Source organism: Hakea prostrata, chromosome 6 (genome assembly GCF_041222555.1).
Source record: "Hakea prostrata isolate BN-2017 chromosome 6, UWA_Hpros_2, whole genome shotgun sequence".
Lineage (NCBI taxonomy): Eukaryota > Viridiplantae > Streptophyta > Magnoliopsida > Proteales > Proteaceae > Hakea > Hakea prostrata.
This window is the reverse complement of record NC_142605.1, coordinates 14,393,976-14,411,978: the sequence shown is the minus strand read 5'-3', so window position 1 is coordinate 14,411,978 and position 18,003 is coordinate 14,393,976. Positions and strand designations below refer to the sequence as shown.

At 38.4% G+C, this 18,003-nt stretch overlaps 1 protein-coding gene across 5 annotated transcripts; it reads right to left on the bottom strand.

Moving 5' to 3' along the window:
• Positions 1-2,581: 2,581 nt before the first annotated feature.
• On the bottom strand, positions 2,582-16,573 carry LOC149012313 (uncharacterized). Of its 5 annotated transcripts, none has more exons than XM_089158306.1 (6): positions 16,295-16,573; positions 12,874-13,020; positions 12,715-12,790; positions 11,879-11,910; positions 11,643-11,713; positions 2,582-3,558 (listed from the first exon to the last, which is right to left on the bottom strand). In XM_089158306.1, the coding sequence occupies exons 1-6, from the start codon at positions 16,319-16,321 to the stop codon at positions 3,516-3,518; spliced, it is 396 nt and encodes a 131-aa protein (XP_089014432.1). In that variant the 5' UTR covers positions 16,322-16,573; the 3' UTR covers positions 2,582-3,515. The 5 variants fall into 5 exon arrangements, with proteins under 5 accessions (XP_089014432.1, XP_089014435.1, XP_089014431.1 ...); XM_089158309.1 differs by having other exon boundaries at positions 2,587-3,558; positions 12,943-13,020; XM_089158305.1 differs by having other exon boundaries at positions 2,590-3,558; positions 11,879-11,952.
• Positions 16,574-18,003: the final 1,430 nt, after the last annotated feature.

Genomic DNA, 18,003 nt, shown 5'->3' with positions numbered 1-18,003 from the left:
AATTTCCCGTAAGCAGACCATGGCGGTCGCTTGGGGCAATGGATTGGCCCAATCAACCGCCTTAAGCAATCGCCTCCTAATACATTGTTGTACTTGGGTGCTTTGCTCAAGGGGTTGACTCCCAACCTCAACCTAACCTTAAACAACATATGGGGAGAGGTCTTACCTTCATTCCGAACATCTCCAAACACCTCTTGCCTTCTACTAGAGATCCAACTTCCCAGTAAGGCAAGTTCTTCATCAAGAGAATCTAGATCCATGGGTTCATGGTATGGATCATGGACTTCTATCCGGACACTCCACAACTTAATCCGACTTGACCTTCGGGTTATCAGACCTGCAATACGGATTCCAGGTTAGAATTACGGGGCTTGTTACACACCATGTGGTGAAAGTATTAGATTGTGATGTCATTCTTATTTGCGAAAGGGTTTTCCCTGCCAGTCTGACAGAGAAATCTCCATTGCTTAAAATAAGAGACATCCACGCGTCATTTTCATTTGATAGATTTATGTTGAAAATATGAGAGAGTTGAAGGTGAGGAAGAGGTAACTTCTTGTTGAGATGATTGATTGAGTTTGCCACTTGGGCCATTGTTGTGTTTCTTGCCCACAGCTCGGTGTTGAGTTCCAAATGTATTCGGTCTTCTAGGTTTTTTATCCATGGATAAAACCAGAATGATGTACTCTCCCATTTCCTATCTTTCTCCATACCATATTTTTGAGTTTTGGCAGGATTCCATGGATGCTGTTCCATGTCCATGATCCCTTCCTTTTTTTTTTTTACCTTTGGATAGAATGGTGTTGTGTTCGAAAAGTATTTTGCCTTCAGAGTCTATACCCATAGTGATTCAGGGTTCTTAAGCAATCTCCATCCTTGCTTGAGCAAAAGAACCATATTGATTTCCTCCATTTTTTTGAAACCCAGTCCTCCATTTTCTTTCAGTTGGCAGCATTGGTCCCATGATATTAGTGTAAGCTGTCTTTCCTTAGTCAAATTTTCTAACCAAAATTTTTGGCATAGAGAATCAATTTTCCTACACAGCAAACTTGGGAATTTGAAACATTGCATGTGAAATAACAACTACGGCTGGAGAACTGATTGAAGCAAGACTCCTCACCTTGCAAAAGTTAGGCTTGATGCTTTCCAATTGGCCTTTATTTCTTCAATTTGTTGATTTCAAAATGTAGATTCTTCATTTTAGATTGGCCATGAATCAACTTGGTGCCTAAATAGATTGAATATCTCTTCATTTCATTGATTCCCAATGTTGATAGAATTACATTCTTATCAACAGAGGGTACATTTCTACTAAAGAACGCCCCACTTTTTTATTTTTTGGCCCGTTATATCGAAGAAAAGTTCTAAAACAACTTTTAGGGCCAAGACCTGGCAGAACAAAAATGTGTCATTAGCAAAGAAGAGATGAGATAATTCAGGAGCTCTTCTTGCAACCTTAATACCTTTAAAGAGATTGAGTGATCTATATTCATTTGCAATTTAGACAATATCTCCATAATGAATAAAAAGAGATAAGGACTCAGAGGGCAGCCTTGCCTTAGTCCCCGAGTTCCTAAGAACCATAAGTACGGATTGCCATTATATTTAATTGAAAAAGAAGTACTTGAAATCAACGTATCAATGAGTGTATGCCACTTTTGATCAAAATCCAAAAAATCAAAGAGTTTGGTCAACACTTTCCATTCCACCCTATCATAAGCTTTGAGCATATCAAGCTTAAATGCCACATATCCAACATTTCCTCTTATTTTTCTCATAAAGTGGAATATTTCTTGGACCAATATAATATTATCCGAGATTTGTCTCATTAACTTATCTTGTACTAGACGGACTCAATCTAATTAATATATAGAAAACTATATAAAATGGATTCAATTTATATACCATTAAGTTTAATTAATATATTTTTTCAATTTTTTAGGTTCATATATAGTTACTCTACCTTAACAAATGCGAGTGATATAAATATGATTTAACTATTCCAGGTTTTAGGTGAACCAAAAAAAAAGAAAGAAATCCAGGTTTTAGCATATGCACAACAACGACAAGTCTTATTCCATCTAAACGGGATCTATTACATAAATTATTGTTTTTCAATCAGCTCCATTTAAAATTTCTCGTCATTTCTCCTAAAAATATCTTAATCTTCCCTTAGTTTTTCTTTGCATAAGGATATTTACCAGGTTTTACTATGCATGAAGAAACAATTAACACAAAAACATCCCCATCCTAAGGGGAAGTTGGGAATTGATCCCCTATTGAACGTGAATTGTATGTTCCACCTCTTACCTTTAGGTATGGATCCATGCCCCATGAATGTATAGAGTTAGTCCTCTCCACCCCAGGTATTGGACCTAGATCCCTAATGATATAGGGTATGTCAACACCTTACGTGTCTATCTCTCTTTTTACTGCTCTAGAATAACTCTTCTCCCGTATCATCCATTGAGAGGAGAAAGAGCTCGATAGACACCTAAAGTGTTAAGATCCCATATGCTAGCATTTTATAGGTCTCTCTTTCCTTTCTTAAAATGGCCCCTTTACAACAAAATGGTAGTCTGCCCCACCCCTCCCCTATTTGAACTTGGTCATCATCTAACAGTCCATAGACCCAAGAGATGGAAAGGAATATAAAGCAAAAAAAGTTCAAACTCAAAACCCTTTATTATCTCTGTACATCCACAAAAAAAGGGTCCAACATGAACACTTAAAAAATCTCCACATGATTAAAAAAATATTTTAATAAAACCCTAGCTTGTCCTTCGTCCGACTCAAACGCTACCTTTAACGTGTATTTCTCTCTAAGGCCAGACCAGAACCTATCATTATCCCTAATTTTGTTGAAAATAGTATACGTCTTAAAAAAAATTCCACTTCCAAAGTTCCAAAGGCTTGAACTTTTTCATCTTTATTTCTCTTTTTACTTTTCTCCAGAACTCCTTGCATGCTTTAGAAACAGACTCACTCTGCAGCTCTGCCACTGAATTCTTTACACCATCAGAGATGAACCATTCACCACATCCCCCATCTGACTTCTTGGTCCAAATCTTCTTGCAGAGTTAACCTTAATTCAGATCCTGCACTTTAATTGTCATCTAGTCTTAGGGATAGAAGACTACCCAAGGGTGTGGCAACTTACCAAAGACTCAATTTTTTGGCTTCATCTGATATCAACAATTTTCTTTCACTTGCAAAGGGATTATTGTCCTCTGAGATATTATAGACTTGGGTCAAGTTTGAAGTCCACCATAATGTTTCTTTCACGTGAGCTTGAGAGGAAGATGTATGTATCATATCAGAAGAGCGTTAAGGTACATCCAGAATAGATTTTGTCCTTCCAATGGTAACAGACCAGAATGTGCATTCTCAACCCATTCCAATGTTGCAATGGTGTTAAGAAGACAAAGTCACATTCCAACAGACATCCACAGATCCTCAGGTATGAAAGCTCTATAAACTGTAATGAACTTGAAATGGATCCTAATATCCTGACACTATTTATCCGCATAATCATTGGCTTCCCTCAGCTGCTGTGACCTGCCAAGAAAATAAAATCAAATCAGAACCTGTTCATCCGCTGAGCATGTTGTTTATTAAAAATTTACATATAGAGAATGCATCTCAATTAATTTGAAACTTAATTGTTCACTTAAATTTTGTCCATGTAGAAAACGAGCTTGAATTAAGGTCCTGGCATGACAAAAATTAGAGTAACTAGCTAAGCTGGCACAACCTGTCAATAAACAGGATTCAAGTAATGTGGTGTCTTCCTCTATTAGTTTGATTCATAGTTTTGTTGCTTAGCAATAAGATATGCCTTTCCTAGATACATTGTTGCTCTGGTTTGTTAGATATACAAAAGACATTTTTGATGAATGCAAGGGTCATGAATGTTGTCAAACTCAGTCATGGTAAGGAAGCCCTGGAGATCTGGACAGTGTGGGATTCTGACCCAGTTGGTGGGAAGCCGTCGTTATCTTTCTCCTATTAAGGTACTGTTTTTTATATTCTCTAGATCTTCCTTAAAAAGTTGTCCATTCGACTTTTTGTTCTTCTATTTACTGCAAATGATTTCAAGTATGCTTCCTAAGATGGATGCTTTCCTTCTTCAAGGGTACCACTATCAAGCCTTTCTACAAATCTGATTCAAGTTCTGAGCTCATATATATCTTATATGGTCAATATTCTACACATCAATCTTTTGTCAAGTTCTGAATCTGCTGAGTGGATACTGAGCTCCATCTCCAATAGGATTTGGTCATTCCTTTGAAGACTACTTTATCTCTGATACTATGATATCTTTCCACGAAAATCATCACCAAAGATCATGAATCTATTGAGTTTCATAAATCTGTGATCTGATCTGATCATTTGTCTGATTCCTGGTTGACTGATCCTAAGTTATCCTAGTTCCACCAGTCATCCACATCAGCAAATCTATGCAGTGGGAATATTCAACACAAATTCTACCTCATAAAGAGTCACTCCAGCACCAGAAGCTGCATTGATTTTTCAATCTAGAAATTAAGTTCTCTTCTATAGAAATTTTACTTAATGAGGGTGGCCAGGCTGGTGAGCCTTCAAAAGCTCAAATTTTCAAAATCTGATTTCTACCAAATAATACAGTTCTTCACTCTTGCCTTGGTCACTCCAAGGACTTCCTTATTAAAATTGAATTGAAAAGAAATCAAAGAAAAAAATAAAATAAAGAAGTGAACTTAAAATGAAATTAACCTTCACTGTGAAGATAACAGGCAAATTTACAAAAGATTAAATTCTGAAGTACCAAGACAAGAGAAATGTAAAGTCAAAATGATCTAGATATGCATAGATAAAAGTGCACACATGGTGTAAGTGTTTGGGTTGAGTATTCTGTAATTTCGGTTAATTACTGAGGCCTCACTTCCACTAGTCTTCTCTTTTTATATCCATTCTGGTCTTTCAGCACTTTCATCACTGCATCACCTAGATCTCTTCTCTTGTAGATACATGCCTATAAGCATCTTCCTCTCCTTGATTGCTAACACCTTCCTAGACCAAACCACATTCCTCCTTTCTTCAATTCAAGGCTTTCTATTGGTCAGACTACCTCTGATCCTTCAATTGAAACATTAGCTTAATTGATGAGCCTATGCTTATATTTCTGCTCTTTTCATCATTGGTAAAGTGATGTAACCTGAGGTTTAGGGTCTTGAGAAGTATAAGTATCTCCCTAACCTTATGGTTGCCCCAGAATCCTCCTCTTTGAGAATCAGCAAGCAAGGAATCAGGGTTTGGGAATTTTGGGTTTTAACAAGATGGAATGGGATTAGAAAAAATGTTCAAATTTGGGAAGTTGGGTTAAGGGGAAATAGATGGGGAAAACTCAGTTAACAAAAACCTAAATGGGTTGGGGAGTTAAATGGATGAATGATGTTAGGGATGTAACAAATCAATATGGGTTGATTTTAAGATACCCAGACTTACGCAAAGATGGAAAGGGAAGTCTACAGTTGGATCTTGGTATGGTTAAGGTTATCTAGAGCAATATGGTTAGGTACAAGAGGGATTCAGGATGGCTTGTGAAGATTTTAAGGTCTTAACAAATGTAAAAATGGGCTGGGGATCTAAGACAAATTAAGGTTATAAGCAACTAATGGGTGGACACTTTGGACAGAAAGCAATTCAACTCACGGGAGGGGGAATAAGAGGTAACAATTAGAGATGGGGGAATAGAGAAACTTGCAGTTGGGTAGGTAATGGATTCTTTGAAATCTTCAAGAATCTTGATTCCGATCTTGCCTTCTTTCTCTATTTTCTTTCTCTATTTTCTTTCTTCTTTCTTTCTTTCTTCTTTCTTTTCTTTCGTTTCTTATTGCTTTCTTTTCAGTTTTCTTTCTTTCTTCTTGTTCCGAAAATTCAGAACTGCCGCAAGATCCAAGAAGCGGGAAAAATAAAAGAAAAGGGGAGGAAAGGGTTGCTGCGGTCAGCTCGAGAAGAAAGAAGGCAGGGGTAGGGTTGTGGGTGAGAGAGAAGAAGGGGGAAGGGGGATGTGGTTGCTGTACTTACTTGGATTAGGTTATGGAGCTACTGTAGTTGAGGAATGCTTGCTGAACTTTTAAGAACTCTTGGCTGACTTTTGAAGAACAATGCTTCTAAATCCATCATGGCCCTCCCAAGAAGACCACAAAATTTAGTTTGCCTCCAAGACAGAAATTTTATTCATCAAAATCAACTCCCCTTTCAATGAAGTAGGGTGGGCTATATATAGCCTTACAATTGGAGGGAAAAGACCTGGACTCAAATAAGGAAACCTAACTTGACTCAACTAGGGAATCATTTTATTGACTAGGATCCCCTTTACAACTCAATAAATAATACCCAAAAAAAGGGAATTTTAAAGAAAACAACTTGCAATAGCAAACCTAATTATTCAAAAGGAATCTCACTTTAAAATGGATTCCAATTGGGACTCTGACATTGACTAGGACTTTACCAGAACTCAAAAAATACTAATCCAGGGAAATAAATAAAAATTGATCCATGACCGTTGGATGGAGGTGGTTCCAACCAGAACCCTTTTGTGCCCCAAAATGGCTAGAAAGATGACCAAAATACCCCTGGAGTATTAGGCCAGCTTGGATTGGGCCTTTTGGGTGCAGGTTTTGGGCCCAATTATGGGGGGCTCAACCCTGCGTACATCAATTCCCCCTTTCCTAAAAACTTTTTATCTCTTGATGAAGATGCCGACAATGTGCTCCTGCCTCCTGGTCAATCCTCTGCAGGCCTGTGGTGTGTACTCACCCTCGCATCTTACAGTGGGGAGGAAGTAGCATGTGTGTGGATGCTTGCACCTTTCCTAGACAGAACTCCAGTAAGATAGGGCTGGTGGAGATGAATTCTTCAACTCAAGGGGCTCTTTTGTTAAAAGCCCAAGGAAGAAAGATGGAGCCAGTATGCTCGGACTTGAAGTCAATGGGCATGGAGTATCACCTCTGTCAAGTGTCAATACTGTAGCTATTCCTTAAGCATCCCCATAGTGTCTTCTCTATGCTTGCTTACTTCAGTAATGATAGCCTGGACTTCAAGGATGTCTAAGGGAATGCTGACACTGGCTCCTTTCTCTTCCATGGTGCTAGCCTGGCTAGTTTCGTTCTGACTTACTAGTCCTCCTCCAAGAAAAAATTTGAGCCCAAAAGGAGGGGCAGTTTTGCATGGAATAGGGGCTGGTGTGGTCTTGATGTCTGTGGGCAACAATGCTCTACCCACTGGTGGAGTGGGCACTTCATCAATTACATCTCTGATTCGTGTTGCTGATTTGGCCATGTCTCTGTATTCTATGGGGGCACCTTTTTCAATTGTTACGTCCTTATCATCATGGATTTGAACCACCTTCTTGTCTTCCACTTTTTATCCTTAGGGTCACCATCAAACTCTTCTAGCATGGTGTGGTTGGTATGGACAGTAGCTTTTTGCTTGGCAGTGGTCTGAGTGTGCCACCTTATCAATGGGATCTTCTAGGGCTGCCTCTAGAGGTGGCCATGGGGCCTCATTGTCAGGAGTTAGTTGGTAAATGTGGTGGACAGCAACTTCCTTCCTTTGGTGGTGCTCTCTGGCTAAGTGGTCTTCATCAGAACAATCTCCAAAGTTGCTGTTTTTTTCTAATTTCATTGGTAATACCCCTGGAGAAGGCTTCTGGATTGGTGGAGAAGGTCTACAATTTGGATGGAGGAGTTCAACCTTGCCTTTGTGTGGTCACTAATGGTGATGTCTTCTACTTGTGAAACCTCCTAGGTTGGTACTTTTGGCTTTAATTTTTCCGGGAATGGAAGGGGCTCGACTTCAGGCTGATCTTCTAGAGTGGATCCTTCAATTTCTTGGGATGTAGGGCTAGGACTATGTTAATGTGCTTGGCTGGCCTGTACCTTTTTTATCTCTACTGATAGGTTTAGTGGTAATAGGACAATTACATGACCACTGTGGACAAACTTACACACATTCTCTCTCCCCATAATGGCTGCATCATTGTTATACAACCAGAGCTTCCCCAATACAACGTCATCACTCACCCTCATGGGAATTACATCACACCAAAGCTCATCATACTAAACATGAAGATTTATAGGAACTAAACATCTTTGAGAAACTTTTATACTATCATCATTCAAGAGAGAGACACTATACGGGTGGGGTCATGGCGATGCTCTTCTAATTTCATATTGGTCCTTCTCACAGACACATCAAAAACCAACTTGACACTACTACCACTATCAATGAGTACCTTGCTTGTACAATTACCTGATTTAACTTTAATGTAGAAAGGGAAACCCCTCTTCCAATCTTCCTCATCAGCATCAGTACCATTATCTTCGACAAGTCCATTAAAGGGCCAAACCCATAGCTATCTTCAATTGGGGAATTTTTGGTTACCAACCCATCTATCTCTGGCTGCTACTGATTTCTCTAGCTCTGGGTGTTGCTGGTTCCTCTAGCTCTAGTACCAATTGATGTAACCTAGGAATTTGAGATGTGCACGTATCTCCCTAACCCCTCTTTGAGAACCAGCAAGCAAGGTTGGGAATTTTGGGTTTTAACAAGATGGAATGGGATCAGAAAAAAGGTTCAAATTTGGGAAGTTGGGTTATGGGGAAAACTCAGTTAACAAATACCTGAATGGGGTAGGGAATTAATTGGATGGATGATGTCAAGGTTGCAACAAAACAATATGGGATGGTTTTGAGATGCCCAGACTTACCCAAAGATGGAAAGGGAAGTCTGTTGTTGGGTCTTGGTATGGTTAAGTTAACTAAAGCAATATGGTTAGGTATGGGAGGAGTTTGGGGATGGTTTGGGAAGGTTTTAGGGTTTTAACAAATGTGAAAATGGGCCGGGAGGTTTGAGACAAATTAAGGTTATAAGCAATCCCTAATGGGTGGAAACTTTGGAGAAAAAGCAATTCAACTCATGGGAGGGAGGTAAGAAGGTAACAATTAGGGATGGGGGAATAGGGAAACTTGCAGTTGGGCAGGTATTGGGTTCTCAGAAATCTTCAAGAATCTTGGTTCTTAACTTGCCGTCTCTCTCTTTTTTCTTTGTTCTTTCTTTTCTTTATTCCTTCTTTTCTGTTTTCTTTCTTTCTTGTTCTGAAAATTCAAAACTGTCACAAGATCCTAGAAGAGGGAAAAATTAAAAAGAAAGGGGAGGGAAGGGGCTCCCAAGGGTGCAGGGGGTTGGGGGGCGCCGTTTTTTTTTTTTGGTTGGGGGGGGGGGGGTTCTTGGTAAGGCCACAGGGTGGGGGAGGGGTGCTGGTGAGAGAGAGGGGAGGGGGTTGTGGTTGCTGTACTTACTTGGATTAGGTTATGGAGCTGCTGTAGCTGAAAAATGCTTACTGGACTCTCAAGAACTCTTTGCTGAATTTGAAGAATAATGCTTCTAAATCTGCCGTGGCCTTCCCAAGAGGACCACGACCTTGCTTGCCTCCCCCCTCTTTCTCTCTCAATGAAGTAGGGTGGTATATAACCTTACAGTTGATGGGAAAAGATTTGGACTCAAATAAGGAAACCTAATTTGACTCAACTAGGGAATCCTTTTATAGACTAGGATCCCCTTTTTTTTTTGGATGAATAAAAAATTATATTAAAGAGAAAAGGACAAACGACAAGGTCTTTAATTAGAAGACCAAAAAGAGGAATTGAGACCCCAGGAGACAACAATAAGCCTATTCCTTGGGTTATCATCAACAGGGGGATGGGGAATAGCTAATAGTCTTGAATAGACATCGAAATAGATGGCATTCCAAATCGTATCGATAGAGCAAGATTGGAAGGTCCATCTACGTAGGTTGCGTTCCCACCAAAGGTGATGGATCAAGGCACAAAACACTAGCTTTCCGATCCGGTCGCAAATAGAAGTTCCTGAAAAGTTTCTCAAAATCCAAGTCCAATCTCACTCAAACCCAAAGGAACTTTAAAGGGGAACTTTCAAGAAGACAACTTGCAATATTAAAGCTAATTATCCAAAAGGTATCTCACTTTCAAATGGATTCCAATTGGCACTCCTACACTCACTAGGACTCTATCATAACTCACGAATTACTAATCCAAATAAAAAATTGATGATAGATCCATGACCCTTGGATCGAGGGGTTCCAACCAAACCCCTTTTGAGCCCCAGAAGGGCTGGAAAATGACAAAAATGCCCCTAAGGCATTCAGCCAACTTTTGATTGAGCCTTTCTATCTGAGTTTTTGGCCCAATTACGGGAGGCTCAAGCCTGTTTACATCATAAAAATGAACGTAAACAAGCTTCATGCCTGTATGATGGGTCACTCAAGATAAAAGTTCCAATCTAACACAAGATTGAACTCAAAGACATATCTCTTCATTTTGTTAATCAAGCGAGTGGAAAAGAGAGTTTCCAAAGCAAAGGAATCATTACAAACTTTGACGAAGCAGGGAGAAGGCCTGTTAATACTATGCAACCAAAATGGATGCACCCATAGTACTAAATCTCAGCATGACTGAGACAAGATGTAACATTTATACTTTTTTTAAGAATAATATAAACTGAGTGTGAGACAAGGTACACTATGACAATGACCACTTTCACGAACAGTATAAAATAGGTGCCTTTGTCACCTAGGCAGGCACTTAGTCGACTAAGTGCATAGACACTCCTCCACTGCCTTCTCAATATTTTCCGGTGTCAAATTCATCAATGTTTGGAGGTGGCATATCACTATTTGGGAAATCAAAGAAAGAAGAGAATATATGACGGGTTCTGGGTGGTAATGTGCTTTAATTCCTGAAAAAATGGTACACCTAAAATACCAACTTCAACTTTCTTTTCTTCAGTTCATCAGTCCTTGTTGTTGAAATGCTATATTATCTCTCAAAGTTCCCCTTGGCCTATCAAATGAAAAAGAAAAAAAAAAAATCATCTTCCTAGATGCTCAGGAGGCTTTTCTCAATGTAATTAGAGCCTAAAATCTGTAACCAGTATAGATTAGATTCATTTACAACCTGGATGGTTTATCAGGTTTCAGATTCATTTGACCACTCAGATAGTTTATCCAGTAACTCCCAAATTCAGGGTTTTTCAACTTCTGTTGGACATGGATCAGATATTTATATGTCATTTAGTAAAAAGATTCAAATTCAGATGGTAATATATCCTAGCCGAATCCAATCCGTTTACATCCGTAGTACTTGAGAGTAGTTACTTCACTTCCTTGAATTGGAGTATGTGGTGTCCCTCACCACATGAGGAGAGCTTAAGGCTGTGCATTGCATTTCCAACATATGGTTTGCACATAGACCCAGCTCTTCACAATTTTCATGCTGACGAGCTGCCCAACAATGGCATTGCAAGGAACTTTTCACATATAAGGTCCTTAATAACTGAATAAATGCCCTGATTGGGAGATTTGCATTAGAATATTTATGTTTTTCCATATAAAAAAAATGTATCTTATCCAAAATCAACCATACACCCACCCATGTGCACGTGCAAAATTATTGACACTTCAGATGGGACAGCCTAAATTCAAGAGATGCATCTCCAAAGTAATCTAATAAAGTATCTGAACACAGTACAATATAAAATGATCTTCAATGATGGAAACACTGTTACAGATGCATTACCATAATGAAGTATGGGTTATACCAAGCCCATTGCAAGTAAGTATCATTCCTTTGAATCGTGTAAGATATTCCTGTATTAACAAATTAAACCAACTGAAACCATCAGCAACATTGTTGTTGAAAACTTAGATTATACTAATTTCTTGTCCAAAAAAAAAACAGAAAAATGAAGGTTTCAAAGCCCAATTCCAAATATAAAAGCCTTGTAGTCATAAAAGTGGTGCAATAACTCTTACCCCTAAAGTGTATTTGTCAATCTCATAGTTTCCTGACAAATCATAATCAAGTCGTTTAGCCGGATCACTCAATACTGAAGGAAACAAAACAAAGAAGAAAAAGAAAAAGATCAAGAGACAAATCATAAGCAAATCGTTTAGCTGGATCATTCAATGCTGAAGCAGAAAAAATAAGAAAAAGAAGAAGAAGCAGAATAATGAGAGTTTAATTTTAGGATTGACCATTTAATAATTTCTAAAATAAGGGGGTATATGGAATTTAAATTGAAGTTCAAAAACCAAAAGATCAATCAATTAACACCAAATTAAGCAGCAATGCAAAACTTGTTCATCAACTTTACCAGAATCACTGTCAACTTTGAATGTATAAGAAAATTCAGGTCACTCAATCAGTAGTATACCACTTGTTTGCTCAGAAGCTCAAAGTGGGTTTGCTCAGAAGCTCAAAAGTGGACATCCTGGAAATCTTACAGTAGTCAACTACTGAAGATGAATCAGCATGCTCTCACCCTTTCCACACAAACAGTCAAAACCACCCATCTCTTTGTTATCACAGTTTTCAAAGCTGGGTATGTAACTAATAAACATTGTGTTCAGCTGAATCCAGCATTCCACCAATTCTAATGTCCAAATGGATGCAACACAAGTATGGTATCACTTGGGTCTCAAGAGACTCAAAACATTAGATCCAAAGTGACACATATATAGCTGCATACCACAACCCACGTTGAAATCTGCCATAAATTTTGAGGATACAAATAAACTAGCTGATAATGACCTATGATCTATGCAGTAGTTTGCCATTATTCAGCTCCAGTACAATTCAAGACAATTACCTTTATAAGCTTCATTGATCTCTTGAAACTTTGCAGTAACAGCACTGTTGTCCTTGTGTTTGTCAGGATGCCACTTCTATGGACAGAAAAATATCGTGGTAAATTTTCTAAGACTCCCCCAGTAGTTTTGAAGAATAAAAGTAATAGAAAGAAACAGACAATAAGATCCAAACAAGTGAGAGAGAAGAAGAAGAATCTCCAGACATATGAGAAACACAGGTCACAAACCAATGCAAGCCTTCGATAATTTAATTTGATTTTCTCTTCAGTTGCATCATAATCAACCTCCAAAACTTTGTAGTAATCCTTGAAGAAGACAAAAGTTCTAGTCAGAAACACTGGAAGTTCTGAATACGAATACAATACCAGTTGTCCAAGTTATATCATTTAGTCGCACATTCAGAGTTCATAAAATAAACCCAAGGGTGGCATATGGCATGTTGTATCCAGTGAGAACCCCATATATAAGACTTTGAACAATAATGGCCTTACTAGATAAGTCAAATAATCCAATGTATCACATTCTATTAAAAAGAAAATGTGAAAGTTCCAAAGATATCAAAATGATAATACCATAAGCAGGTTGTTCCTTCACCAGAAAAATCTCCTATATGAAACCAACACACTGAACGTTATGTTCTCTAGTCTTGCTAAAGTATTAGTTATAAATCACTTTCGGATAACTGTGGCGGGAAGATCCTTGTCAGACATGTCTTCTTCATGGGAAATATAAAGCAGTTGCCAAATGAACCGTGAAAATAAACCAACAGCATGCCAATGAATGTCATATGCATGCAGAGACTGGTCAGCTGGTAAGAGCCTATGTTTAACGATTACTCCACCGGGATATTAATCATAACCATTAGATCTGTAGATTCATATAAAGAAGCAGGGGAAAAAATCTAACTAGATAGTAATAATCATTTAACTAGATCAACTCTAATAAAGATCTCATGGGTGGAACCTACAGAGTGGCAGGCTGGTAGCATTGGCAATCAATCCCACCCACTGCCCCTTCATTCTTCCCATCTTATTTTATTTTTTAATTTTAAATTGGGGGTGTGGGGGGTTTGGATTTGGAAGAGCAATGGGAGGTGGGGGTGGAAGAAGTTTTTGATTTGCACTTGTTTAGCTTACAGTTGATCCTACAAACAGGAGATCATATCATTATGTAAACACATTTATGGGCAGTTATATGTTAAATGCTTGAGTTTTACCTTCATTGCCTTCCAAAAGATAGTACCCAATAAATTTATCAGGTTCAATAATTTCACTAGTACTCTTGATCAAATTGCAGAAATGATTGTACAGGAAGAATGCTAGAACAGAAACCTTTAACTAGACCAAAGCTAAAAGAAAAAGAGGTCAAAATAGGTCCAAAAAGGGATTTCATGTTCCTTTCTTGAAACAAAAGGAGAAGAGGAGACTACACGGAGGAGAGACAGCTTGCCTTTATGCACCTCCCACTTATCATATGGTTAACTGAGACTTTGAAAGCGTCATCAAATCATCAGATCCTTAAAGGTGCAAGAAAAAAATGTATCACTTCGACAAGACCAGTCAGAGAAGGTAAATACTTTCTGTTAAGATTTTGAAAGAAGCCATAACAAGGTCATTGAAGGAGCAAGAAGACAAGTATTACTTCAAGAAGGCACAGATCTCACTTGTGGAAAGAAGACTGATCAAAACAGAGAGAAGTCTCCTGTATTTATATAAGGTCAACAAAAGCCAACAACTTTTCAGGACACATACAGACCAAAATCATGCTTTGTAGCATCAGAAAATTCAATTTACAAATTCCTTGCATCTTGTCTCAGATCCCAACAAAAACAAGAAATACCACTGCCACTGACTTTCTAGGGGATTGTATAGCATCTGATTAAAAGAAGGCAATACAAAATCCTCAGTCAATAAAGTTTTATCATTTCAGTTTCTGTGAGAGAACTTGGAAGGTGCATTATTTGCCAAAAACTTTATATTCACTAGGAAAAAAAAGGAACAAATCAGCAATTAGTGTCTTTGCATTGCTCTAGTGGTAACAAAAATATAAGGAGCTTTACCAATGAGTTCCATGGGAAACTGCAATATATTATGAAGTCGATAAAAGCAGACAAGCAAGGTGTGTGGAGTAGAGAAAATAAAAGTGAACGGATCCAACATTTAACACCTGAATTACAATTATGGGCAAAACTTTTTCACAGAATAGCAAGGCCCTCCATTGAAAACTTGAGAACTCCAACCCCTCCCACCTCCTCTCCCTCCCCACCCGAACCTGCTTTCTCAAAATGTCATTTATGTTCATGAAGAGATAAATAGACATACAGACACAATGGTAGTTGTTTGCCTAAGGGTAGTACCCATATGGCAATTTACACATTATGTAGCATTGCAATCCAAGAATAGCCACTGATTTAGGATCCCATGGAAAAAATCAGATAGTGACACCCATTTAAATTTAAAGAAAAAACATTGCTGCAAACTTCCTTCCAAATGAACCGAGGAAGATGCATAGGACGGACCAGAAATTGAGTTGTTCCCAATATACGCCTCAAGACCTGTTGCAATTCTGTTTGATGATTCAGAGGCAGGGTTGCTTCTCGTAGTTCAGATACCTCTGTGCAATCAATCCACTTTGCCTCCCCCCATTTGAAAACCTACAACCCCCGTTCAAAAATAAGGAGGGGAGGAAAAAACTCTCCCTTCATTTACATGAGGTAATAATTTCTGTGTTAATCATTGTTTATTTCTTCAGATGACAACAATATTCAATCGGCTTCTAAAAGATCCTCCAAATATGCCTACTGAGAAAAGCAGTATCATTATGTGGTAATCATCACACATCTGCTAGGCATGGCCATTACCCTGCTCCCAGGGTTGTCCACTAAGTGGCCTATCCGTCATTAACAGTGTGAAGGATGCTCTTTTAGAAGCACCAAGGAATTTTAAGCCAAATTATTTTGTGTCACATGGGGTTATGAAAGGGTTTAGCAGAAAATATTCACAATCGACACCTCAACTATATCCCAGACTCCTCATTCCACTAAGTCCCACGACAGCAAGTTTAGTCACGACTTGAAACCATTCTTCTCCAGCTCCAAACCATTTGACCTTCTTTGCATATAAAGAACTTCAAAACTACTCTAAATGGTGGTATTAGTCAGAAGAATGACTCATCTAACTGTTCACATCGCAAAGCATCACAAACAAGAAATTACCTGAGCTGCATGAGTAAGATCAACACATAATCATAACAAAAATAACACAATCCCACACGAATGCTGATATCAGAAGTTATTACCAATCACAGAATACAGCATTGCTCATGAATCCGCTCTGTAAAGGGTAAAGTCTGATAATATGAAAAGGAAGGAGAACAAACGGCATCAAGAAAAGGAAGACACATTCAAAAAAACCCTAAAACTCGAGGAAAACCAAACCATGGCTAACTCACCAACCAAATATCAAAATATAAAAAATAAAAGCATGGAACATGGAGATTATGCTGGAAGTTGCGGAAATCGAACCAGATGAAATAATCAAGAAAACACAAATCTTTCAGCGCTAGGAGGTTTTGGTTCACCTTGTAGGGTTCATCATTTCTGTCCATCTGCAGTAAGTTGGTGCGAGTAGAAAGGCTTCTCTGCAAAGAAACTTCCTACTACATACTTCATTGAGAGACACCTCTCCTTTAGGAGATTAAAACCGAACAACGACGAATCTAAAGCAGAAGAAGATAAATTAGTGGGCAGAGAGAAAAATCTCTGGAAGAGAATGAAACTGGCGATTCTGAGGTAGAATTGAATTTTCGGTGGAGACAGAAAGAGAATGCCACAGGCCCACAATCTAGAGGAAGCTGGGATTGAAACCGATTTCAATGTGTTATACGTTGCCTTAGATTTGACACGTCATGATAAACGCCAATTGAGCTCCTCTCCGGATACCTTGGCAAATACTTGTATTATACGTGTATTATATACGTAGTGCATTTTTATTGTTAGCAGCAAGGGGGGACTCATAAGCCTAGCCGGTTAGATCATCAACTCCGACAAGTAAAGAATTGCACTCCTCTCACACCCTTTCATCACATATTTAGGAGGAAGCCTACCTCTGAACATTAATAAAATAAATTGCAAGTGGGCCCCACTTTTAAACATGTGGTCCCCACTCTTAAACATGTGGTGGTGACTTCAATGTCAAGCTTGGCATATCAATATTGTCTTGCAATGGCTTGCGCAAGGTAATGTTACATCTACTTCTTTCTCCTTGTATTAGAATCTCATTTGGAAAATCCCTACTCTGTCTAAAATATAAAAAAAAAAATTATGGAGCATTTCATATGAGACCATGGTCATTGGTAGTTCACTATTTTCAAAAAGGGCATCTCTAACACCTTTATGTCAAATTTGTGGTCATGGACATGAAATTTGATTTTGCTTCAGTCATACGTCATAATGGCGCATGATCGTACTTCCTACCGTCGGGTAGGAATTTGGTTGAAATTTCAACCAAAATCTCGATTTTGACCATTGATTTTCAATGGCTGAGATCGAGATTTTAGTTGAAATCTCGATCCAACGATTGATTTGGTCAGCAGGACCGTTGTGCGCTATTATGGCATAGGTCTAAAGCAAAGTTTTACTTATCATGCTCTATTTTATTGCTCTCATGCAAAAGAATGTTGGAAGATTTCTCGGTTATGTATTGATTCATCGTATTACCATAGATCACACTTATACATGACTAGATAAATTTTCTACACTCAAAATTTAAAGATTGGGATAGCAGCTTTAGCATGGTGCATTTGGAACACTAGAAATGTAGCACTTTATAAGGGTATTGAGACTTCTACTATGATACTATGGTTACTTTCTCTTATATATGTATTGATATGCGAAATCTTATTGTTAAGGCAACCTAGAATGGGGGTAAATAAGTTGTAACCAATGTTCAAAAAGTCAATTTTAAGTCGGGTGTCGGTGGCCAGCGAAACCACCGAAATTCCGAAATATCGGCGAAATGATCGTCGATTTTTAATATTTGGGTTAAAAGTTACAAATGGGTCCGTTCTTCATTCAGTTCATTGTTTGTTGGACGGCAGAGCTAGAGATGATTTTTGCAGCGAGAGAGAGAGATCACCGGAGATGATCTTTAGTTTTGAAGTGAGAGAGAGAGAGATCGTTGGAGATGATCGTTTTTTCTAAGAGAGAGAGAGAAAGAAATTGCCGGAGATTCCAGATTTTTTCTAACCAGAGAGCGAGAAAGAGATCATTGGAGATTCTCGCAGTCAAG